This window comes from Colossoma macropomum, unplaced genomic scaffold (genome assembly GCF_904425465.1).
Source record: "Colossoma macropomum unplaced genomic scaffold, Colossoma_macropomum, whole genome shotgun sequence".
Taxonomy (NCBI): domain Eukaryota; kingdom Metazoa; phylum Chordata; class Actinopteri; order Characiformes; family Serrasalmidae; genus Colossoma; species Colossoma macropomum.
In genome coordinates this window covers 7305299-7331772 of record NW_023494803.1, presented here as the reverse complement: position 1 = coordinate 7331772, position 26474 = coordinate 7305299, and the positions used below count along the sequence as shown (strand labels likewise).

Sequence of the window (26474 nt, the reverse complement as noted above, 5' to 3'; positions counted from 1 at the left end):
GCCCAAATTGAAGGCCACGGTTCGCCAGTGCACTTAGACATAGTCAGATTTAAGTTTTTGTCGTCGTCGTCTTGTGAGTTTGTTTTCCGTGGACTCGGATGACGGGGATCTGTAATTGAGCGTAAAGATTTCCAAACGGATCTGACGGAGATTGAACCTGTGCGTACTGCGCTGAAGCAGGTCTCTTGGTAATGAACTGACACTTGAGAGGACTCTCATATTACCGCATTGATTCGTCGGTGTGTTTGAGGTGATGTGAGGAATTTGATTTCGGAGACGCTCGTGGCTCAAACTGACAGGAAATCCATGTGATGCGTCCGGCGTGAGAACAAATCAAGGCCTATCATTTCACTTCTGTTTCACAGAATTGCTTGATGTTCAGTCAGAGACGAGCCCCGCCAAGACACACTCACACACACACACACTGTTTGCATTTTTTTGGGGGTGGGGGGGGTGGGTGTAATTCCTTACGTCTATGTAAAGGATAAGGGATAAATTTTAAAAAAATGACAGTACAAAATAATAAGCCACTAATAACTTAAAATAGGTTTTCTTAACATAATTTGAAAATATTAGCTGTCTTTTACATTGACAGGAAAACGTTATGATGAAATGGTACAAAATTACCTGGAATAATGGAATAAAATCTCCGTACATTAACTTACATTGAAAGTTATGCAGTTTTTTTTCCGTGTTTATTAAATACACCTCCTTGTTTCTAAACTCATTGTCCATTTTATCAGCTCCACTTACTGTATAGGTGCACTTTGTAGTTCTACAGTTACAGACTGTAGTCCATCTGTTTCTCTGCATACTTTGTTAGCCCCCTTTTACCCTGTTCTTCAGTGGTCAGGACCCCCATGGACCCTCACAGAGCAGGTACTATTTGGGTGGTGGATCATTCTCAGCACTGCAGTAACACTGACGTGGTGGTGGTGGTGTGTTAGTGTGTGTTGTGCTGGTACGAGTGGATCAGACACAGCAGTGCTGATGGAGTTTTTAAACACTGTGTCCACTCACTGTCCGCTCTATTAGACACTCCTACCTTGTCAGTCCACCTTGTAGATGTAAAGTCAGAGACGATAGCTCATCTGCTGCTGCGCAGTTTGTGTTGGTCATCCTCTAGTCCTTCATCAGTGGTCACAGGACGCTGTTGGCTGGATATTTTTGGTTGGTGGACTATTCTCAGTCCAGCAGTGACACTGAGGTGTTTAAAAACTCCAGCACCACTGCTGTGTCTGATCCACTCAGACCAGCGCAACACACACTAACACACCACCAGCCAGATAGCACCTGCTCTGTGGTGGTCCTCTGAGGGTCCTGACCACTGAAGAACGGGGTAAAAAAAGTATGCAGAGAAACAGATGGACTACAGTCTGTAACTGTAGAACTACATTTGTGACACAGAGTAAAATATTTAAAGAGTGTAACTGTGTTCTGTGTGTTTAGGTACCTGTACGTGCCGCTGGGTGGTTCTCGTCGCGGATTCTTCCAGAAGCTCGTCTCCACGGCGCTGGCATTCAGCTTTGTGTGTTTCTGGCATGGTTGCCATGACTACCTGCAGTGGTGGGCCCTGCTGAACTGGGTTGGGGTTTTAGTGGAAAACGCTGTCGCACTCTTACTGTCCTCTGCTCCTCTTCATCACATCATTGTGAGTAATGCCATCACACACACACACACACTCACACACACACACACACACACTCTCACACACACACACACTCACACTCTCACACACACACACTCTCACACACACACACACACACACTCACACACACACACTCTCACACACACACACACTCTCACACACACACACACACACACACACACTCTCACACACACACACACACACACACACACTCTCACACACCCCTTCGGAAAGTTTCACACACAATCAGCACAGGTGTGTGTGTTCTCTGTGTGTGTGTGTGGTGTGTAATAAATCAGTAATTATCTCAGTGTGAACACCTGACTCAGAGTCAGAGCACCGCAGAAAAATCGCTTAGTCAACATTACTGACACTCCTCACCTCCCTCTCTCTCTCTCTCTTTCTCTCCCCCACTCTCTCTCTCTCACTCTCTCTCCCTCTCTGTCTTTGTAGAATGATGGATGAGTGTAGCGTAGAACTGATCTGTGGATAACTCTGATCAGTGTAAAGTGTACAGCAGGACCTGTATGTGTTTTTGTTGGTGAGAGAGATAGACAAACAGAGAGAGAGAGAGAGAGAGAGAGAGAGAGAGAGATTAGACTGGATTATGATTGACATTCATCATCCATGCTCTCTCTTCACAGGTGCGATTCCTGTCTCCGCGGATGCAGAGGCGTGGCCTGGCGTTCATCTCCGCCTTCTCCACCGCAATGCTCATCCTATCCAATCTGATGTTTCTGGGTGGGATCCACGTCAGCCGGGTCTATTGGAAGAGAGTGTTTGTTCAAGGTCAGACAGCTAAACACACACGCGGCTCTGGCTGATGTAACGCAGTTAATCTTGAGAAAATGGACTGTCAGGTTTTGACTGTGTAGTCAGACCAAACCAAATTTCTAGGGCTGAAACCCAAAACTGAGAAATGTGACATCTTGGTGAAATAAATGTTATAAAACCATTACAGTAAGTGTGCATACAAAGTCCAGTGTCCTTGACAGAAGACACAGTTGGTCACCTGAGGCAGGGGTCAGCAACCCAAATGTTAAGAGCCATTTTGTCCTTTCAACAAAAAGCAAACCACGTTGGGAGCCAGGGCAAAAAAATGTAAATGGAAACACAGACTTACTTTGCTCTGCTTTAAGTTTTAGCTTTTTAGCTTTTCTCGCATCTCCGGCAGGAAACTGTTACTCAAATGTAGAACAGTTTCTTATAAAACGTTTCTCAATGTTTAACTTTTTACGAGGCTGAGGTCAGCTCCTCATTCGCCAGCTTCAATTTCTCGTTCCACCTTAAATGGAAAATGAGGCACCACAATGTAACTGCAATGTAACACTGACACTGTTATAGGCCTGTTTCTTCAGTAAATTTCCAGTATTTTTCCCTTTTGGTCAAAAAACCGAAAGTGCTAATTTTTTGGTGGCTGAAATTTCGTTACGTCCGTACAAACTAAAAAACAAACTATAGACTCAGACAGGTATACTAATTTCTACTAGCACTTCTGTACCCTTTGCCATGTTATGTTAGCACCAGCTAGCAGTGGTGTACATTCAGTTTTCCACGACTTTTGCTCACTGTGCTACTAAGGCTCTGCACAAAGCCCTAGTTTTCATACAAGCCATGGAATGGACATGCAGCATTAGCCTTATGACTGGTTTATGCCAGCTTTATCAAAGATTTAGATTTGTAAAAATGTGTTTTCAAAATTATATATTGTGTGCATACAGGGATGGGCTGGGAACTAAATTCAGCACTGGACTTTTGTCTAAACCAGCCCACTACAAAAACAGTGACCCCTCCTGCCCCAGCACCTAAGCTTGGGTTCATCAGCCAGAGTGTGTTCAAACTCACTGTAAAATTTTAAACTTTGACACTGCAGCCACATTCTCCTATTGCAGCGTTCGGCCATTTCTTTCTAAATCTCTTCGAACACAGAGCGGTTTGGATAAATATCGTCTAATTTTATTTGTACAAAACCATCACCCCAGATGTTCATGAGGTCTCAGCAGTGTGAAATTATGACAAATGTTGGGTTAGATAGACGTAAATGTCGCTTGAATACCGATCTGGCTGTTCCGACTGAGTCGCGCTACCGCATATCGGATACGTATCGGATTTCAGTACCAAATATGAAAGTACAACGTATAAAAAGTGGCCCAAATCTGATCTTTTTCTTCATATATGACACAGATGTGTATCAGTGTGAACAGCAAAAAATCCAAAATTTTCATTTCCGATTTGAGGCGCTTTCATATGTGGTACTGAAATCCGATACGTATCCGATATGCGGTAGCGCGACTCAGTCTGAACAGCCAAATTGGACTTATTGCGGCTTTTGCGTACAGCTCCACATTGGTCATAATTTCGCACTGCTCGGGCCTCATAAACATCTGGGATGATGTCTCTGTACAAAAATTACAAGAGACTCATCCAAACTGCTCAGTGTTTGAAGAGATTTTGAAAGAAATGGCTGAACGCGGCCGCAGCATCAAAGAACAGTTAAAAGTCTGAAAGCAAAGTTTAAAGAAGCCGAGGACACGAACCAAAGAAGTGACCGCGCCCTTTTTATGGTGAGCTCGAACACATTCTGGGTGATGAGCCCAGCTGTCGGTCAATGAAGCTTCATGATGGCTCCTGTGATGCTGGCGAAGATGAACCCGAACCCCTCTGGGAGCAGCTGGTGTTCGTTCATAGTCATCATTGTTTACCTCATGTAGCAGCGTGACGCGTTGTTTTGCGCATGTGGGTCAGTTTAGGAGCTGATCTGTTCAGGCTGATGTCGCATTTTTTGGCGCCATTTTTACCTGCTGTGTGAACGTAGCCAAAGATGCTGTAGCTTAGCTGAGAATTGGAGTGACTGCTAGTTAGCAAGCTAATTAATTAGCCAGTTTGTGATAGAACATTGACATTAAGCTAGACATCTGTAGCCTTACTGTACGAGTAGCCTGAATCAACCAGCTAACTTACCCCTTCTGTACTTTTGGCCCTGCAGTTCCTCACTGTGATTTCCAAACTTACTTGTTGAAGTAACTTTCTGTTCTGCTCCCTTCACCCCCCTCACAAAGCATGTGGGGGTTTTCTCCATCTCCTTCTAGCCGGCCTTCACGGATTAACTTTCCCGGTTGTTATCATTATGGTTTGTTCTGGAGCGGTGGCATTTGCGTGACTGGCCAGTGGCCACACACTGAGAATGCAGTGGGTCACTAACGTGTCTAGATAGTTCGCCCTGTGCAGTCTCAGTTCATTTTATACAGTACTGCAAACAACCATGCATTTCCCTCTTTGTGACTTTTTCAACGGGCCTCACATAGCGGCCCACTGGGAACTGTCCCGGTCTTCCTGATGGCCAGTCCATCCCTGTGTGCGTATAAGACCAACATTAGCTCAGTTAGAAGGTAATCACAGATTTAGGTTTCCTGGGCTTTACTATGAAGTATGAAATCCATCTGAATCTCAGCTTCTTATGCTAACGGACCCTGCTGAGGTGAGTCTCCACAGGTGAGCTTACAGAAGGTCAGGAGCTTTTTTTTCTCTTCCCTGAACTCCAGGACCCCCTTCAGACTGTTGCCATGGCACCATCAACTTCAGTCGCCATGGTCACAGTGGCCATGCTGGCTGGGCTATTTTTTAGCAGTCGTCAATCAAAAATACTCTCAGTCGAGCTTGACACAGGAGTCTAGAGCCCCCCCCAAACTCACCCCAAATTAAAATACTCGATATACTGAAGGGGGCGATAGAGTACAAATCAGAGAGGGATCTACTGTTATTCTAACAGCCTCAACAGCTAAACGTGGACAGTAGAGGAGAGTGAGCTGCTCTTCTCTTGGATTGGAAATACGATAATTAATGATTTTTGCGTGAGACTCAACTGCCCGTCTGCTGTGGCAGTTAAGAAGCACGCTGGCGGTACAAGACCGTTTGGTCAGGCTTGGCTGTTGTTTGAGCGCTCCTTGTTGTAAAGCTCAGAATGCAGCTCGCGCTTGCGTCGCGTTATGAAATGCGTCTTGACACATTTTTGAACGCAACTACGCGAGAAACCCCGTCTGCGTAGCTCGAAGCGTCTGGCGTGAAGTATGTTTCAGGCCTTAAACTCAAATGTATCTTGGCAGTTTCTTAGGTTCAGTCTCAAGATGCAGTTGAGACCGAACCTAAATGTATGTCTTGTTTGTCTATTACTTTTCAAGCTGAAGTTTTCATCATTTATTCATCTGTGTCCATCAGAAATGTTATGACAACCAGCAATAATGGCTAGGTTTATTAACTGAAACTCAAAATGATCATGTAATTCACTGAAAAATGAAATAAAGTAGTAAAATATTCAATCATTATTGTGGCTTTTATGTAGGTTATTATTCAGTACTTTATTTGGGTCTGTACTTTACTGCATATCTCTTCTTTTGGACAAAGATCTTCTACACTTGGAGCGCATGAGATGCACTACTGATGCTCAGCTAGACTTGGTAGATGTTCTCTTTTGGCTGGTCTGAGCGAGGCAGGTTTCCAACACGCCCTGTCTCTTTCCACCACTTCAGTAGACTCACTCTTGGTTTTAGATATTACAGTGTAATTTTGCATCTTTCTCATGGACATTTTGAGTCAGGCCTGTGTTAGTTGGTGGCTTTACAGGAGCAGCATTGCAGTGTGTCCCAATTCAGGGGCTGGACCCTTCGAAGGAATGCGGTCTACGAAGGCGTGTCCTTTCAAGGCTGCTTAGACCCACGAAGGCTGAACTGAAATGAGGCGGTCTGCCCTACGGCGGATTTCCTGTTTGCGTCACAGCAACGCTGTTCCTGCCCTCATCGCTGCCCTCAACGCCGCTTCTGTCAAGTTCTTCTGAAGTTCTTTAGAGCCAGAGACTTTGATTTTATTTATTTATTTTTTCATTTATTAGAGCTGGAGATGCTTCAGATGTTTGTTTTTTTTTAACGTTTGTATCGTTAGCTATTCCACTTTAAAGCCAATACTCTGCTGACGCCGCCGTGTTCTCGAATCTTCGCCGGCATGCAAAAAACCTCGGGTTATGTTGGCTGGCGAAGGATCCACCTGTTGAATCCTTCATTGCCATGGAAAAGGACACATTTCCTGGCCGTATATTAAGAAGCCTTTGAAATGGGGCAACCTAGTCGCACCACTGTGACGTAGTCAGCCTTTAAATGCAGCTTCCGAAGGATGAAGCCCCTGAATTGGGACACATCCTTGAAGATCTCTGGGTTGAACATTACGTGTGCAGGGCTAGAGTGGGACTTATTTTCAGACTGGGAATTACATGATGCAGGCCAGCCCACCCTGAACTCTTAACTGCCTTTTTGTCCTGCTACACACAGCATTGCCTTTGTGGAAAATAACTTTTTTCTATAATCTGTCTTCTTCATTTCTTCCTCTGCTTTGACATAACCAAGGTCACTCGCTAGTGGTAAAGTGAAAACTGGCGAAGGCTTTTATCCTAATTGTGACGCAAGTTAATGTCAGCATTTCTCACTGCCCGCCTGCTCGGATATGTCCTCATCCTCCTTAACAGTCCTTTTTCATTTTTGTCTTCTTGGTGCTGCCTTGGTTTTGGCACTACCATATTCACACCCTTGCTAGGAATTTGGGTCGCACTGTGTTTGGAAAGTCCACTTTAGATGCTTTGTAGATAATAAATTTACTTTCAAGTTACCTTCAGCTGAATATCTACTAAATTGACCGTAATTTTCTTGGACTCTAAGCCTGGCTCTAATACTAACCTTCACCTCGACCCAAAACCTAAACCCAACCCTCACCCTGGTCCTAGCCCTAACCCTGGTCCAAATCCTAACCCCAACCCCACCACTGTTTAGAATCAACTGAGTTTCAACAGATAGTTATAACACTTTGAACATCAGTAGATAATCTATAGGGGACTATAGTGAACTGTCCAAATAAAGTGAGACCAGAATTTGATCTGCTGATCTCTCAAGACTGATATTCCCTTCTTACTCGCATTTCCGTAACTGCTACTTTATTTAAGGTGGAACGGGAATTGAAAATAAGAAGCTACCTTCAGCTTCATCCAGTCTTGATCTTCTGTACGAGACTCTGGGGCTACACCACTGGAGGTGGGGGCCGCTGGTTTAACCCCTACATTACTACAGATATACACTTGGATGTAACATTTATAGTTTGTCTGAGAATTATTGACATAAGTTCTTGTGTTTATATGTTAGCTCACAGTAAACGACCCAAAACGCTACTGCCCCACTGGAAATTCTCCCGACTCTCCAGATTACCCACTCTGTGCATCTGTGTGCATTTGGATTAGTGTCCCGATTTTTTTTGTTTTTAAATAATAAATAAAATTGGGTTGGGAGGGGTAAGTTTTCCAGTTTGTTATTGGCAGTTAGACTGAAAGTATTGATTTAGTTCTTAGAGCTATTATTAAATAGCTGAAATGTACATTTGAATGTGGTAAACTAAAGTTTCTATAATACAAATGATATAAATGTCCCAAAACAAACTTTTTGAACGCTGTATAAAGTTTATGTAGACAAAACGTATTACAGCTTAGCTGTTAACTGTTTGAAAGAGTTAGAATCAGCTAACTTGTTCAGATGTGGCTGCCTGTAAACTCAATTTCACAGCATAATGTACTTTGTTGTGGAACAGAGTTTGGAAATGTAGCATTATTGGTTAATGATGAGGAGATGAGGTTAAAATAAACCAAACAGGTGCTTTATTTACGCTGTCTAGGCTCGCAGGCTGGCAGAGTAGGTTAAGTTATTAACTCTGAACATGGCTGCGGCTTGGTCTGAACATGGTCTTCTCTTAAGTAGCAGCAGTTCAGGGGTCGGTCATGTACAGAACAGCAGGTGAACATGTGGCCACAGGATTTTACACACTAAAAATTTGATATTTGATTTTGAGCAAGTATTTTTCTGGGCCAGTGAGTCTGGCGGGATCCTAATTTGCCTGTCTTGCAGAGATTTTACTAGTCAAATGCTGGTATTTACTGGCTAAAGGAAAGCCTGGTCTGTGTGTGTCAGGTTGGCTACAGTCGCTGCTGCTGGGGTCTCTTCTGTTACCTCACAGCATAGAGAGTTTACAGTGTATGGATTTTTCTCCGTGTGTCTTTTGGTGTGTTTTTGTGTGCGAGTTTAGTCACGCTGTGGCTGTTTGAAGACAGAGTTAGTCAGTGGAAACTGGTCATTATTCTGACCTCTGTGTGTGTCTCTGCTTTAGTGACCATTAGGTGGTGTTTCTCAGAGAGAGCGTGTGACGCAGGCTGCCTCCAACTGCGTCATCGATAAATAGAGTTTGTGTGTGTGTGTGTCTGTGTGTACAGTGTGCTTGCAGGTGACAGACTAATTGCCTGTTTGTGTGTGGTCAGTATAATGGTGACCAGTGTTTACATTTGCATATACAGCACATCTGTTCAGATAATGCACTGGCAAAAAATGTCTGCCCCTCTATTTTAATCTCTGATTTTCATTCCTCTTCTTTCTAAAGCAGCGCTCCAAATAATTTGAGTACTCATGTGTTTGTTCATTATGTTTGTATTCATTTCTTTATTTAGTAGGATTCACAAAAGCGTTTTAAGAAAAAAAGGCAAACACTAAAGCTACGTTCACATTACAAGCCTCATTTTCAAATCGATTTTTTGCTTAAATCCGATCTCTAACACAATGGTTCAGTCCTTTTTTTGAGTTGCCTGCAACATCATTTCCATGCAACTTGACACGATTACACAAAGCAATTCAACAACAAGTTACTCTGTCTGTCTGTCTATCTATCTATCTAAGGTATATTTTGTATCTGTTATTTGTATATTAAATCTTTGAAAACTAATGTTTAAGTAGATTTATAGTTATGATCTACTACTCATCTTGACCTAGCTGTGTAAATCACAATAAAAGTTTACTTAATTGAAGAAAATTTTCTGACTTCAGGACTTCAAAATAATGGAATCTAACTGCTCACCCTGTGGTCATGAGGGACAGGGATGCATCTCACTTCCTGTTCTAAAATGCAGGGGTGTGGCTAAAACAAGGTAACACCTATGGAATAAAACTGTGTGTTTCGGTAGTGACATGAAAACATAGGACGGCATTTTTTTCAGTTTTTAAAAAGTTTTTATTTGAAAAAATAATAAATCTAAATCTTTCAACTTCATTTTAAAAGAAGTCCAACAGATATAAAAATATATACACCAAAAATGTTTTAAAAGTTTTATTTTTAAAAGTAGAAATTTAGAGGTTAGGGTTTGGGACAGGTTTGGTAAAGGTTTCCCATTACAAAGTGCCCTATAAATGATGATTTTGTATATCACAGCTTGTGGAACAAAACCTTGTATCTCCAAAATAGTAACTTTACAGGAATAAACCTACTTTACTTTTACTGTAAGTCAATGGAACCAGACTTTCTTCTAAGTCATTTTGGATCATTTATTTTGGTCTATTCATCATGAAATTTACATACAATGTAAAGGGTAACAAGTATTTTCAAATTATGTCAAAAACTGAAAAACATCAAAAATGGAGATACGAGGTTTTCTTCCGACAACAGCGATAAATGTAGCTTATTACTGTCTCAGTTAATGCCTTGGGTTTAAATAGATCATAACATAATCCTTATAAATATCTAAGGTCTGAATGTTTAATAAATTTATTTAAATATATTTTTTATTGTCAGACTGCAGTTTAAACTAATTCTATAGAGTAATCTGTAAATGTGTAACTATTTGTTACAAATCAAAAGCATTTTTGATTTGCTTTTGATTTTGATAAAAAAAAAAAATAAGAAATGTACAACAAACAAATGTACTCTATCAGAAACAGCCTTAGCGTTCTAGTGCTTTGTGAAACGGCAAGAATTGACTACTGCAGCACTCCAGACGGCAAACCACCCATCAGAGACGCAAGCAAACATCCCAAACACCACAGGTTCCCTGTATGTTTTTAAATTAAGATTCTTCAAGTTTTTCAATAAACCATTTTGAAATAGCAATGAGTTGCAAAAAATTAGCTTTCCACCATTAGCTGCCCATTTCAACGTCACAGAGTATGACCTTAGAGCAGTGGTCACCAAGTCTAGTCCCAACCACAATCAGCCACACCTGCTTTAGCTAATTAACTTCCTCAGAAGTGCTTAATTGGCTGGATCAGATGCATTAGTGTAGGATCTACTGCAGGAAAGTAGATCTCCAGGAGGAAGGTTGGTGGCCACTGCTTTATACAGCATATTTGTTTTCTAATTCCTAAACTAGCATTTAATGTTATTTGTCATGTTATGTAATATTCTATAGTGCAGTACGGCATCTCTAAATCAGTTTGACCTAACAAAATTAAAAAATGATGAATTTTTATCGATCATTGAGTGCATATACATGCACTCAATAGTCCAATTATAATTGGAATTCTGCAGTTATCCGATTATTTAAATGGTCATGTAAACTCCATAGTCCGATCTAGAAATCTGAATAAGAAATCCGATAAAGAGAGCTGGATTTTAGCTCAGTAATCAGATTTCTCAGTGCATGTGGACTCTTACTCTGATTTCTTTCGGATTTCTAAGTCTGCGCATGTACAGACGGTGGATGTTGTGAGACGCAGCAAAACACTTTTGGAGAGGCGCTGAAACCAAACACTAAATAAAGGATTTAAATATTCTTCATCTTCTAGATGATGTAAATTCATATTTTCAGGTAAAATGGTGCAAAGTTTAAAAAAAAAAACGCCAAATGAAGTTTGAACGTCACGTCTTCTTCTGTGAGTTTATTGGCTCATTGTAAAGCAGAAATCTGATTACTGCCTGACTCATGTAAACCTGGAGTTTTCCCATTATCTGATTACTCAAGTGCATGTAAACGTGTTGATCGGATTACTGACAAAATCTGATTTTCTGCAGTCATCGGATTATTGAGTGCATGTAAACGCGCTCAGTGATCTCTCACTACAATTCCCAGCATGCTTTATACATAAAATTATTCAGAATAGTAAAGTAATAACCACTGATGTAGAGGCTAACAAATACAGACATAACATTCAGCTTAGCTATTTGGCTTCTTTCTGCATTCGCCAGGTAGGAAAAATAAACATTTCAAACAGCCGGCCCTGAAGTTTGGCCTCAAAACACTTATAGTTTTTCAAACGTTCCTGCCACCTTCAAGAAACATCAGAAGAAGGTTTTCCTCACCTTTAAACTGGGAAATCCCTCTCTAGAGAATACTGCAGCACAAACCGGCATGTTTACAGCAGATGTAGTAATGGTCCATGATTTGTTTTGGCTGGAGTGCCCCTTTCAGTAAACACGTTATCTTTTTTCCATAATTGCTGTTGATGATTATTTGACTTTGAGTAATTGTTTAATCGTTTTGGGGGCTAACCTGCTGAGACATGCAGTACTAAACCTCTCCAGCCTCTGTGGCATTTCTGTTGTTTTTGCAGTCCATCATATGCATTGACTTGCATGCGTGTGTTTGAGAGAGAGCGAGGGGGTCAAGACACTCTTAAGTGGCCGTTGCCATGACAAAACACACAAGCTAAGTGGCAGAGGACTCTGAGAACACCTGAAGGGCAATCAGAAAGAGTGACTCACAAAATGACCGGCCCACGTGCTGTCCCTGTCTGCCCCCCCCCACCTCACGCTCACACACAGAGCTCAGGGGGACTTTATTGGACGGCCTCCTACACCCATCCAGAAACATTCAAGCTGATGCTACGGACTGCCTGTTCCAGCAGAGTGGTTGGTTTTCTGACCATTTGTATGAGTAAATGTATAAGTGTGATGTTGTCCTAAGCCATATTTGAGCTGGATTAGTGTAATCTGCTGTTATTTGAGTGATTCCCGACAAGATGTGTGGTTTTAATCCAGTTAGAATCTGCCATGTGTGTAGTTTCTACAAGTCTGCTAAGCAACAAATCCAGAGCAAATGACCTATAATTTGCTGAAGTTGCAGTTTCTTTAGTAATAGTCCTGTTTGAATTGATATCACAATAATGTTTTAACAAAACCAGGTAATAAAAAACTTTTTTGCAACCTGAAGACAAGGCCTAATTCACAATTTAGTGCACGTTCTCTTCTATCCACTATGTATGAGTGGATGGAAGCATCATTTGCTTTTGATAACAGGCATCACCAAACGCAGAAATGAGATGTAAAGTCTTTTTTTCTTTTTTTTTTGGCACCATATTTAACATTCAGCAACACGACATGTAGTCATTGTTTGGAAGCATGCCGCCTTTTACTTATGCTGAGGTAAACGTTCATGCAGTGATGTTTCAATTAGGGCTATTTGGGGTAATTTGGGGAAATTACACAGATCCTTTTCGATCCCAGTACGAATCAGCCAGTCAAATCATGCACAAATTACACTAACAGGCCTCCTCTGTTGTAACAAAATCAGCTCATGTGGAGCTTTAGACACTTTGTCAGTCACTGTGATCAGTCACTTCGCAAAGTAGCAGTAGAAATAATAGTAATCATTATTATGATAATAGAACGAACTTTTTTAACTAGAACTTTTTTTAGTTACAAAATCTCAAAGTGCTTTACACAGAAATATAAGTAAAACATTAAACTCTGCACTCTAAATGAAAATAACAGTCATACCCTCCAGGAATTTGTGACCTTGTGATTGTGGGAATTCACACAAACTCAACCAGTCCTCGCAGTGTTTGGCGGATCTCACAATTTCGTTGAATCACCACATTATTTGCGCACTAAACATCTAAATCTGTGAAGTGCTTTGAAATTAGAGTGTGAAACCTCTATGCCACTGTAGACAGAGTGGCTGATATTTAAGCTAAGTTGGCCACAACTATTGTGATTTTCCATTCTAATTGCTTGTCTGTACATCTGTGTGAGTGCTGTGGCTTTTTTTGAGCAGTTGTCTGCTTTTTATGCTGTAACTGAGCCTTTCATAGCAGTATAGATGCTGGACATTTTTGCACTGTGTTAAGTGATAAACCAGGTTAGCTGCTGGAGTCGTAGGAGTTCAGAGTCGCAGCGCTACTAGAAGTACTTTATTTTATTACATATCCTCAGATTTCCTGAATATTTCCAAGTTTATTTAGTGAACATGTTGTACATGTGGGTGATCGGTCAGTACTTTGTGGTTGTAAGCAATTTTCAGTTTGATGTAAAGCTTATTCGACACTTTAAAATGGTTATATGTTGTAAATCCTGAGTTGCTTTGCGTGTTCTTGGTTCTTGTAAGTACACTTAATTTCCCTTGTTTTGGCTGAAACTAACTGGGCTACATTTAAATAAATGTTAGATTCATAATCTTCGCAGCTTTCTACATTGCAACCACTGTACCCAACCCCAAAAAACATACTTACAAATATTGATGCAAATTTTGAAAATTGCTACAAAATCAGGCATTTTATTCTACAGTTATCGCAAATAATTGCAGTGAAATTTGGGTCATTTTTGAGCATTTTGAGATGAAATGTTTTGGTATTTTAAATTTCAGTGCAGTCCTAGACCAAAACACTAACTGCTGGTTTTGCTAAGTAGTAGAACAATCAAGCATGTTTCTGGTTACTTTATTTATTTTTGAATTGCTTTGTTGCAAATTGGAAGAAAATTAAGTTTCATGCAGTTTGTAGCTGTAAATGGGTCTGAACAGAACAATTACTAATACAAACAAGAGAAAATTAGCTGCAATAAATCTAAGTATATGCTACCCTAAACGAATATGTATGCAGTCTGGATTTTAAAAAAGCACCTTGCATTCTTAATATTGTCTAGAATGGTTCCAGAGTTTAGGAGTGGAATGAGAAAATGATCTTCTACCAGCTGACCTCTAAGTGATCCTAGGAGTTTACAGCAAGCCCTCCTCAGCTGAACGCAGTGGTCTGGACAGGCTATAATACTTCAGCAGTTGAGCAAGATATGCCGAAGCTAAGCCATTAAGAGCATTAAATATCATAAGCAAGACATTGTAGTCAACTTAACACAAATACAGTGTGAACTGAAGAAGACTGGAGTAATAAGCTCCAGCTTACTTTTTCCTGATAAGCACACAGGCTGCTGCATTCTGTAGTTGGAGTCTGTTTAGTGAGACAATAGGGCAACAAGCCAGTAACACGCTACAGTAGTGCAGTCTACTGGTCAGTGACGCCACCCTAAATGGTTTTGATTTGGTCAGGTTTTGAGAGAGTGCAGTGAAAGGTCGGCTTTTCATGGGAAAAACTAAATTTCACTCGTTGCATAAAGTGAAGCTTCCTATATTTCACTTTTTGGAAACCCAGCTTTATAAAACGGATCGTTACGGTCCTAAAATCTGATTGGCTGAGCCGTGTTCGAAGCCGTTGTAAAATCCACTATATAGTACCCCTTCCATGACCTCACAACAACTGACCTCTGTAACCTCTGTAAAAAAAAACAAAAAAAACCTTGTGCTGTTTATGGAATGATCTTTGACTCTCATGCTGCTCGAATGGACCACCGAGTCTACTGATGAAGTAAGAACCCGTTTTTTTGTGTAAACTGAGGGGCTGGCAACTTATTTTCTTAACTAGAACTAGGCTGGTCAGCTAACTAACAGGCTAAAAGATAGCTAACAGCCTAAACAACTCCATCATTAATATCACAGGCTTGAATTAAAGTACTTGCGGTATGATTAACTGTAAAACGGCAGTATAAAAGTCATTTCACTTGAATGGATTACGCGCTTCAAATGTTCATGTTTCAGTTAGAAGACACAGGATCCAGTATTTAAAGTCGCACTATGTAGGGAGCAGGGAGCGGTTTGTGATTCAGCCCCAGCACGAGAAGAGGGGCGCTGCTGGATTGGTGCATATATAAGACACGCAGTGGTAATTTGGTGACCAAAAAGTAGAAAAAAACATTCTTCAGACATTTTTGCATCATTCAGTGCTGTGTTACCATATGTTCATGTGACAAAAACTTTAAAAATTCATGAAATGATCGCAATATACAGTTATGGACGACCAAACTTTCTCCTCATTCAGCCATCAACACTTTGCGTCATGCTAAAAACACCCTTCCCGTGATAAAGTCGCAGTAACCCACAGCCTCTCGTGGCTTATTAATTATTAATCATTAATATCCAGGACTAGATTTCAGGGAGGATGCAAAGAGGGTTAAACAAATAATGTATTTATTTATTTATTTATTTATTACCTTTTTATTGAGCTTTTCAGTGAAATACTAAAAACATGAATGAGGTAAAAACAGTTTTGTCAATATCAATACTGAGCTGACAGTAACTGTTTATAATTTTCATCACCATTAAAATGATTTGTTTTTTAGATTTTCACATCTCGTTATGGGCCTATTAGATTTTATCCATTGTTTCAGACTTTTTCTCTTTTGGCCAAAACTGAAGAGGTTATTTTTGAGCTTTTTGGAATTTGTTTTAAAAAATGTTTTAAATTTCAGTGCACTCCTAGTCCAAAATACTAGCTGCTGGTCTTGCTAAGAAGTGGAACAGTCGGGAATGTTGCTTATTACTTTGTTCGTTTTTGAATTGGATTGTTGAAAATTGATAGAATATTCAATATCATGCAGCTCTCAGCTGGTAAATAGTTGCATGATAGTTTCATCATGTACAGCTAGTCTTTGTTGTGTCGGGACGAGCTGAGTGACTGTTTTGAGGTTATCTGCTGCCGTTTCAGGCATGGCGGGGGGCTGTTTTTGTAGAGCCAAGGTAATGTTTGATCCGCCCATTAATGCACTACTCTCTCCTGCATACACGCAGTCTAATTCTCCTGGTTCTCCTGTCATCTTCCTCCTGCCTTTTCTTTTCTCAGCCTTCTTTTATGTGATGTGACGAAGTCAGTTTGATAAAACCGCCTGAGAGGCGCACACATCTGGGTGTGCGTGCATCTGCCCGCCAGTCTTGCACTGGTTATTGATGCTTCTGATGGTCAGAGCTTTTTATTTAGGATTCTCCCTGTGTCCGTTAGCACACAGTCCTCCATACATTACCTAAAATGCTCCGTATGGATATTAAACTGACATTTTAGCAAAAAAGTCCATTAGAAGAAGCTAACCCAGCTAGAAAGTATTGGTGTCTGAAGTTGCTTATATAGACTACATCTGTGAGACTAATATAGCTGACATTGGAAGCTTATAGTCACCAGATGAGCACTATAGGAACTGCATGCCTGATCTCAAATAGACTTCCTTATACGGTTTCAGGCACTGTTGTAAGGTCTACTGTTATTTTCAGAAAAAAGGAAGGATAGAATTCAGGCTTAAACGTGGGCATCTGATTTTGAGTGTGTGAAAGTGGGGGAGCATTTTTTGGGGGGCGGGGGGGGTCGAATGAGGGTCTCAACTGATGCTAAAATATGTTAACTATCAAACAGTAGTGAGCTATAGTCATTCGTATAAGCGTGTGATTAATGATATGAGTGTAATAAGAGCAGTGCTACATTTTTTTGTTTGTAACATTGTATAAGAGATTATTTTAACATAATCAGTCAAAATCTTGAGAAAATAAGCTATTTTTTTCAAAGTAATCAAAGTCTTGAGAAGTCATTGGCTGTGTTTACATGCAAAGATTTCTCAGATCGAATACATTCCGATTATAGAATGACTGATGTGTTTATACGTCCCTGCAATGGAGTGGCGACCTTTTCAGGGTGTTTCCTGCCTTCTGCCCATTGACCGCTGGGATAAGCGTCAGCACCGCCCGACCCACCCCCTCACCCACCACCCACAACCCGTGACCCAGAAGAATAAGCGGTTTGGAAAGTGTGTGTGTGTTTATATGCTCACTCTACTCAACAGTCTTTGTAATCTTAGTTTACATGCTTACTACAAGTAATCCAATCCAAAATTACACTCATGAGTAAAGAACCACTTAGTGTAGACGTTACCATGACAGCCAGCATCACGTGATTCTGGTCAGAGTGAGATGAGTAGCAGTGAGCAGTGCTTTTGTTTTTAATTTCTTTTAAAATGATGTCAGACTCAGGAAAACGTCCTTCACATGTCCTTATTAAAGAAGGCCGAGGGGAAGACGTCGTGTTCTGAGACACATAAGCTGGACGTCCGTCCCACCGCCGTCTTTTAAAGATCAGAGCATGAACTTCGTCTCCTCTGCAGACCAGTTTCTGCTCCGCCACGTTGAACGTTATAAACTTTCACTATGACGTGACGAAAATGATCAGAACGGACTTAAACTTTCTGATAGGGAATGTAATCAGATACAGGCGTTTACACAGACATTATTCTTCTATTTAACAGATTATTAACAGGATTACCCACCTCGATCAGTCGGATAGAATTTGTATTCTGAATGGCCTCAATCAGACTAGTCTATTCCGATTGAGGTGTTTACATGGACGTATTCTATTCCCAAGGAATTTTACTCATTTTACAGTCCCTGAACATCAGACTGTGAAAAGGCCTTTAGGCTTTGTCCCTTACTTTAGCCCAAACAGAAGCTGTCCCTAGATATAAAGAATATGTAAGCACCATATATCCATAGTTTTAAATAATAAAAACATAGCTAATTTTGTCCTGATTTATCATTTTTTAAGATTGCTTATCATCCCCAGCCCTAACCTTAATACTCACATATCAAAGAAGGTACTTATGTGCTTCTAAATTGCTCTAATTCATTGTTAGCTACTTTAGCATTTTTGCTGAAGTAGTCCTTTAATGAGTGGGTGGGAGACGATTACATGCACATAGCGTGCACATCTCAGAGTGGAATGCCTTTGTAAAGTAAGGACCTGGCACATTGTTCAGTATCTCTCACACACAAAGGCTCCTAAATGCAGACTTTATAATATATCCTTATTTCATGATTAGTAAAAATTAGCCTGCTATCGATACAGCGTACACACATGCACACCGCTAATGTCTAAAAACTCTAAAGAACTCTTTTGTCCATCTCTGTGACCCATCCTCAGCCCCTCCGCATCCCGTCCTCAGGTAATTGTGATGATGTATGCTTTAATACTGCTCTTTTTGTCTTTAGTGAGCTGTATGGTTAGAATAAAGCCATCACTCACAGCTAAAGCAGTGGAGATAGTAATTGAATGTGCATAATAAAAGTGTCAGTAGGTTTTAATACAGTGGTGCTGTAATCTCAGCCTTTAGTGTGTTACCTTATTGTAAAGCAGGTTTTTTGGCTGGGGATGCAGATAATTACAGCTCAATCCACTCACTGCAAGCTGTGAATCAGAATATTGAGTTTGACTGTGGCTGTGTGTGTGGATATGTGAGATGTGGGTTTAGGTGTCCTGTTGTACTATAGAGCTATATTCATATATCTGATACACCGATCAGACATAACATTATGACCACCTCCTTGTTTCTACACTCATTGTCCATTTTATCAGCTCCACTTACTATATAGGTGCACTTTGTAGTTCTACAGTTACAGACTGTAGTCCATCTGTTTCTCTGCATACTTTGTTAGCCCCCCTTTACCCTGTTCTTCAGTGGTCAGGACCCCCATGGACCCTCACAGAGCAGGTACTATTTGGGTGGTGGATCATTCTCAGCACTGCAGTAACACTGACGTGGTGGTGGTGTGTTAGTGTGTGTTGCGCTGGTCTGAGTGGATCAGACACAGCAGTGCTGCTGGAGTTTTTAAACACCTCAGTGTCACTGCTGGACTGAGAATAGTCCACCAACCAAAAATATCCAGCCAATAGCGTCCTGTGACCACTGATGAAGGTCTATAGGATGACCAACACAAACTATGCTGACGCACATGAGCTGCTGTCTCTGACTTTACATCTACAAGGTGGACTGACAAGGTAGGAGTGTCTAATAGAGTGGACAGTGAGTGGACACAGTGTTTAAAAACTCCAGCAGCACTGCTGTGTCTGATCCACTCGAACCAGCACAACACACACTAACACACCACCACCACGTCAGTGTTACTGCAGTGCTGAGAATGATCCACCACCCAAATAGTACCTGCTCTGTGAGGGTCCATGAGGGTCCTGACCACTGAAGAACAGGGTAAAAAGGGGGCTAACAAAGTATCAGAGAAACAGATGGACTACAGTCTGTAACTGTAGAACTACAAAGTGCACCTATATAGTAAGTGGAGCTGATAAAATGGACGATGAGCGTAGAAACAAGGAGGTGGTCATAATGTTATGCCTGATCGGTGTAAAATGCATATTATTCAATTTTTTTTCTGTTGTCTTGGTCTTGATAGTATATTTACTCTGACTTGTCTTGGTCTTGGAAATATTTGTACTCTGACTTCTCTTGGACTTGGTAGTATCTGTACACAGACTTTTCTTGTTATCAAACTATACTCAAAAAGTATTTGTACTCTGGCTTGTCTTGGTCTCGATAGTATTTGTGTTTTGACACGTTTGGGACGTATTTGCACTTAGACTTGTGTTGGTCTCTGTAGTATTTGTACTCAAACTTGTTTTAAATGCTAGTGTTTACCCTCTGATATGTCTTGTTCTTGATAGTATTTCTACCCAGACTTTGACTCTATAGTATTTGTACTCACTTGTCTTAGACTCAACAGTATTTGCACAGTAGTACTTGTACTCAGACTTGTCTTAATCACTAGTATTTGTACACAAACGTTTTTGGAATCCTAGTATTTGCACTCCGACATGTCTTGGTCTCAATAATATTTGTACCCAGACTTTGACTCTATAGTATTTGTACTCACACTTGTCTGGGACTCACTAGTATTTGTACTCTGGCTTGTCTTGGACTCAATAGTATTTGTACCTGGACATGCCTTGCTCTTGATAGTATTTGTACACAGATTTGTCTTGTTCTCGATATTATTTGTACTTAGGCATGTCTTGGACTTGTTAGTATTTGTACTCTGACTAGTCTTGGTCTTAGTAGTATATTATTGAACTCGGGCTTGTCTTGGACTTGACAGCATTTCTACTCTGACTTGTTTTTTTCTCAGTAATAATAATAGTGCTTTCACAGTGCAAGTTACCCACTAATACACCCCCATACAGTCACAGACACTGGCTTCTGAACTTCATGCTAGTAATAATCTGGATGTTTCTTTTCTCTTTTATCCCAGAGAACATGGCACCCATTATTTTCATAAACAACCTGAAAGGATTACTTGTCAGACCAAATTTCCATTGTGCATCAGTCGATTTCAGATGAGCTTGAGCCCAGAGACGTCGGCGGTGTTTCGTGACGTTGTCAACATAAGGCTTCCACTGGGGCATAGTACAGTACAGTGAAATATCTAAAAGTCCTTGCAGTCTCTCATTAAGGAGTGTTGTTCTTTAATTTTTGTATTATTTGCTGATACTTCTTTTGCAAAGTGGCAAGCATTGATCCATCTTCACTCATGAAGGTCCAGACCTTTCCTGTATATTGCTCTTAATACTAAAACATGATAACATCACCTGTTTAAAATGTTTCTTGAACATTTCACAGTGTTCCCAGTTTTAAACTTCCCCTGTGCGCAGTTTTTTGGAACGTGTTGCAGGCATCAATTTCAAAATGAGCGTATCTTTACAAATAAACAATAAGGTTGATGAGACAAAACAATATTTGTCTTGCCTTTGTCATATTTTTGTTTAAGCACAGGTCAAAGTGGATTTGCAGATCATTGCTTTCTGTTTTTATTTGCAACATTTTTGGAGTTGTGTTTGTAAATTCATAACATGATGGAGTCGTTGGCAGCCTGAATAAGTGGGTATACACATAAACCGATCAGCAGGTCAGAGGTCAGTACACAGAAACAGCCCAGTAAAAACTATTGACATGCACACACACGTGTATTTACGGAGAAGATCAGCCAGCATTGTACGTGTGAACAGTGAAGATTTAAAACACTATAAACTCGTTGGCTCCCGAGTGGCGCAACCGTCTAAGCGTTGGCCCTGTCATCAGGAGATCGTGAGTTCGATCCCTGGTGATGCTACAGCCATCCGTAGCCGGGAGTCCAAGAGAGCACAATTGGTCTCGCTCTCTCTGGGTGGGTAGGATGGCCCCTCCTTCTCCCCCCATCACTCAGCGCGATGCTAGTCAGCGCAGGCGTCTGTTAGCTGATGTAACAGATCTGGCGGTTGGCGCTTTCCTCCGAGCGCGTTCGGCTGTCCAGTGACGTTGCGTGAGCGGCAGCTCGAAAAGGAAGCGGTGGCTGGCTTCACAGGTCTCGGAGGAAGCCTGTGTTAGCCTTCACCCTCCTAGCGTTGATAGCATCGTGTGATTGGGGGAGTCCTAACTAGCGGGTGGAATTGGAGACGACTAAATTGGGGAGAAAATAAATAAATAAATAAATAACACCAAACAAAAAAAAACACTATAAACTCAAATTCTACTGTGTTTTGAAAAAAATAAGTTTTTGTTTGTGCATGTGACCCTGTGTGTTTTTCATCCTCTCTGCATGTCTTAACATTAATACCGTAATATTTTTCATCCCTTTCACCGTAGCAACACGTTTGTAACCTTGTTGCTGACAGTAAAGTCCGTCAGTTTCGTGGGCTGAAGTCTCAGTGCAGTGCTGTATTTCAGCTTTGATCTGTTGTGGAGCTGCTCTCAGTGGGACGCAGTCTTGTGTCCTGTCTAATCCTGAGTGTCCCAGGCTGCTGAATGGCTTTATCTGCAGGTTTCTGCTCGTGCTGAGAGGATGTACTGCAGCCTCCTGTCCCGCTTCGGCCTGCACAGCACCTGTCTGAGTGAAGCCCACGCTCGCTCTCTTTTACACTCTTTCTCTTGTAAACACTCTCTTCTTAGTGTCTCTCTGCATCAGTTTGACTCAGTAAGCTTTAATGGCGAGACCTTATTTAGTTATTGTATTTAGTGTAGTATATATACACCGATCAGCATAACATTCTGACCACCTCCTTGTTTCAACGCTCATTGTACATTTTATCAGCTCCACTTACTATATAGGTCCACTTTGTAGTTCTACAGTTACAGACTGTAGTCCATCTGTTTCTCTGATACTTTGTTAGCCCCCTTTTACCCTGTTCTTCAGTGGTCAGGACCCCCATGGACCCTCACAGAGCAGTTTGGGTGCTGGATCATTCTCAGCACTGCAGTAACACTGAGGGTGGTGGTGGTGGTGTGTTAGTGTGTGTTGCGCTGGTCTGAGTGGATCAGACACAGCAGTGCTGCTGGGGTTTTTAAACACCTCAGTGTCACTGCTGGACTGAGAATAGTCCACCAACCAAAAATATCCAGCCAACAGCGTCCTGTGGGCAGCGTCCTGTGACCACTGATGAAGGTCTAGAGGATGACCAACACAAACTATGCTGACACACATGAGCTGCTGTCTCTGACTTTACATCTACAAGGTGGACCAACAAGGTAATAGAGTGGACAGTGAGTGGACACAGTATTTAAAAACTCCAGCAGCACTGCTGTGTCTGATCCACTCAGACCAGCACAACACACACTAACACACCACCACCACGTCAGTGTTACTGCAGTGCTGAGAATGATCCACCACCCAAATAGTACCTGCTCTGTGAGGGTCCATGGGGGTCCTGACCACTGAAGAACAGGGTAAAAGGGGGCTAACAAAGTATGCAGAGAAACAGATGGACTACAGTCTGTAACTGTAGAACTACAAAGTGCACCTATATAGTAAGTGGAGCTGATAAAATGGACAATGAGCGTAAAAACAAGGAGGTGGTCATAATGTTATGTCTGATTTGTGTACATTGTATTTAGTTAGTTATATAAAACAGAACACAGTATAATACATATTTAGTTATTGTGAGACTCAGTAACTGTTGTGGGTTCATGTCAGTTTCTTCTGTTTCGATGATGCACAGAAAACATTGAATGCTAACAGCTCCCCCTTGTGGAAAATCTTCAGACTGCTAAATGTGGGGGAACGCATTAAGTCAGGCCTATGAGCTTCCTCATATGGAAAAATATGAATTTAAGTTGTTTAGCTGTCTCACTCTCCTGCTGTCTCTCTCTCTCTTTCATTGTCTCGCTCTCTAGCTGTCTCTCTTACTCTCTCACTCTGTCTTTCTCTCTTTCTGACTCTCTGACTCTGTCGCTGTCTCTCTCTCTCTCTCTCTCTCTCTCTCTCTCTCTCTCTCTCTCTATCTGTCTTGCTCTCTCTTTTTCTGTCTGTCTCAGTCTCTCTATCTCACTCTCTGTCTGTCTCTCCTTGTCTCTCTCTCTCTCTCTCTCTCTCTCTCTCTCTCTCTATCTGTCTTGCTCTCTTTTTCTGTCTCTGTCTCTCTCTCTGTCTCACTCTCTGTCTGTCTCTCTCTCCTTGTCTCTCTCCCTTTCTCTCTCTCTGTCTGTCTTGCTCTCTCTCTTTCTATCTCTTTATCTAGCTGTTTCATTCTCTGTTTCTATCTCACTCTCACTCCCTCTCTCTCTCCCTGTCTCTATCTCTCTCTATCTCACTCTCTGTTTGTCTGTCTCCCTCTTACTCTCTCACTCTGTCTGTCTCTTTCTCCCTGTCTCTCTTTCTTTCTGACTCTCTGTCTCTGTCTCCCTCTCTCTCTCTCTCTCTCTCTCTCTCTCTCTCTGTTTCTAAGGCATTCAGATTAAAATGCATTAACAACTGTTGCCAAAGCAATAAAAGGACTGATTTAAACTAAACTAGATGTATCACATTCAGTCCCACATTTGTATCATTTTTACACACACACACACACACACACACACACACACACACACACACACACATACACACACACTAGATTATGTGCACACACATACATGTGTGTCTGTAAGAATACAAACTAAGATATTTACATAAATAGTCTCTCACTCACTATCTCTCTCTCTCTCTCTCTCTCTCTCTCTCTCTCTCTCTCTCTCTTTCTCTCTCTCTCTCTCTTCTGTCTCACTCTTCATTCCTCGTGCTGTTTGTATTGTATATGTTTGTGTTTCCTCTGAATGGCATTTTTAAAATAATCATTCATACATTGTTTGGAATGTGCAGTCATCTGTATATGTTTTATTATTAATATTTTATTTTTGACCTATGAGTAATCTCTCTCTCTCTCTCTCTCTCTCTCTCTCTCTCTCTCTCTCTCTCTCTCTCTCTCTCCTACTCTCTCTCTCTCTCAGGCTGGTCCAACATAGCTCTTCCCATGGTGGGCTTTCTGTACTGCTTTGCTCAGGTGGGGCTGGATTTCGACCAAAAACAGTCACGAAGACAAAGTTCAACCACATCATCATCCTAGAGGTTTCACAACTACAGACTCTACACATTTGGCTAAAAGTGCTGCGCATAAAACAGAATACGAGCCATTCCAGAGTCGTCACCATCGCGGAAGCTTCATGGAGGTTTAATTTGATTAGCTGGGTTCCAGCCTGGCAGTTCATTGTGCCAAAACATTTGGCTGTGGCATCTCCTCTGGACACAGCAGACTCTTTTTGGCTCAGCTGCTGTGGTTTTCTAGATCAAGATATTACTGCTTTTTTCTCTGTAGGTGCGTTGGAGTTCTGTTATGTTTTTTAGTGGAGGTGTTGAGCGCACAATGCAAAATAGGGGCATAAAATAAGAAATAAATATGCATACGATAAGACACTGTGGTTTAGGCCCAGTCCCATTTCTTATTTTCACCCCTACCCCTTGTTTTGAGTGTCACCTTGACCATTGGAACTGAGCTACAACAGGTTGCGGTTGAAATCTTCCCTATGAAATGGGACCCTCAAATAAAAAGAGCATCACTTCATTAACAGCTACCAGCGCTGCTCTGTAGGCGACCCTGCCAGTCTGCAGTGACAGCAGAGGAGGGTAAAGTTCAGCTCCTCACTGCTGGGCTTTAGTTACATTTAGGGCATCATACGCCTTCAAAGAGGGGGCAATAATTTATTATCACCCAACTCTAATTCTTCAGTTATACAAAGCTGGAGTTAGATATTTACCAGCTTCTTGTTCAAATTTTCCTGTTCCACCTTAAATGGAGCGGAAGTTACATTCTGGTGCTTCAGGCGTCAGAACTGCTGGACTATTTAAGGTGGAACGGGAAAGTTAGCTAGCTACCGAGACATTAGCATAGTACTAGGAATTTTTTTTATGCTTGTTATAAAGAAAAGGATCATAATACACTGAGACGATATTAAACTAAGATAAAACAGTGATTATTTTTTAACAGAGAAAATTCTCACATTTGTGGGTTTCTTTGGTCTCTTGTTCAGCCAACTTGCCGCTTTTTCTTTTTTCCCCATAACACAACGTTTGGAGTGTGTCTCTAAAAACTCCGTCTGGAGGGCCATGTAGCCCTAACACTTCGCCCTACCCCTCTGTCTCAACAAAAATCGGGACACCCTACCCTAGACGTGAACGCACAAAACGGAGGGTGAGGGCTAAGTGGTAGGGGCGAGGGGTGAAATGGGAATTCTGAACTCGACTGACACTAAAGTTGGAAACTGAATGTTAATGGTAGGGATGTGTCCAGGCACTCGAACACTCTGTTAACCACTCAGGTTGCCAGAATTCAAAATACTGAACTCACTATTTAGACATTTGTTATGTTCCGTCACAAGAATACAAAGAAAGTATACAGACCAACAATTTGACGAAACGCTGATTTTGTTTTTAAGGGCCTCTATTATGGAAAACCAGATTTTCTTTGCTAGCCTATAGCAGTTTAACCCCACCCATTCACGCTGAAGTTATAGTGTTTCAGCCTGGACTTCTTTGTGAATGAAGCACAAAGCCAATCAGAGCAGAGCTCATTTGTGAATGAAGCACAAAGCCAATCAGAGCAGAGCTCATTTACATATATATCTGTCTTAAAGGCACAGTAAAATACAGCTTTTATAATTTGGTTTGAAAATGATCATGTGAAAATGAAATAGGACTGTTTTTGGTGGCTAAAGCCACACAAATGCCAAATATGGACCTCAGGAGATAAAATGTAAGATATGATCCCTTTAACTGCCAAACCTAAGAAGTTTTGCTCCTATTTGTATCTTATACTTCTCCGACAGTAAGAGTGCC

At 41.2% G+C, this 26474-nt stretch overlaps 1 protein-coding gene across 1 annotated transcript in view; it reads left to right on the top strand.

The window, feature by feature from the left end:
* hhat (hedgehog acyltransferase) overlaps positions 1–25689 on the top strand; it is a 121593-nt gene extending 95904 nt beyond the window's left edge. Inside the window, exons 10-12 of the mRNA XM_036594003.1 lie at positions 1450–1651; positions 2293–2437; positions 24593–25689. Coding sequence (XP_036449896.1) covers positions 1450–1651; positions 2293–2437; positions 24593–24708 — 463 coding nt within the window. The 3' untranslated portion in view covers positions 24709–25689. The remainder of the gene's footprint in view (positions 1–1449; positions 1652–2292; positions 2438–24592) is intronic.
* Positions 25690–26474: the final 785 nt, after the last annotated feature.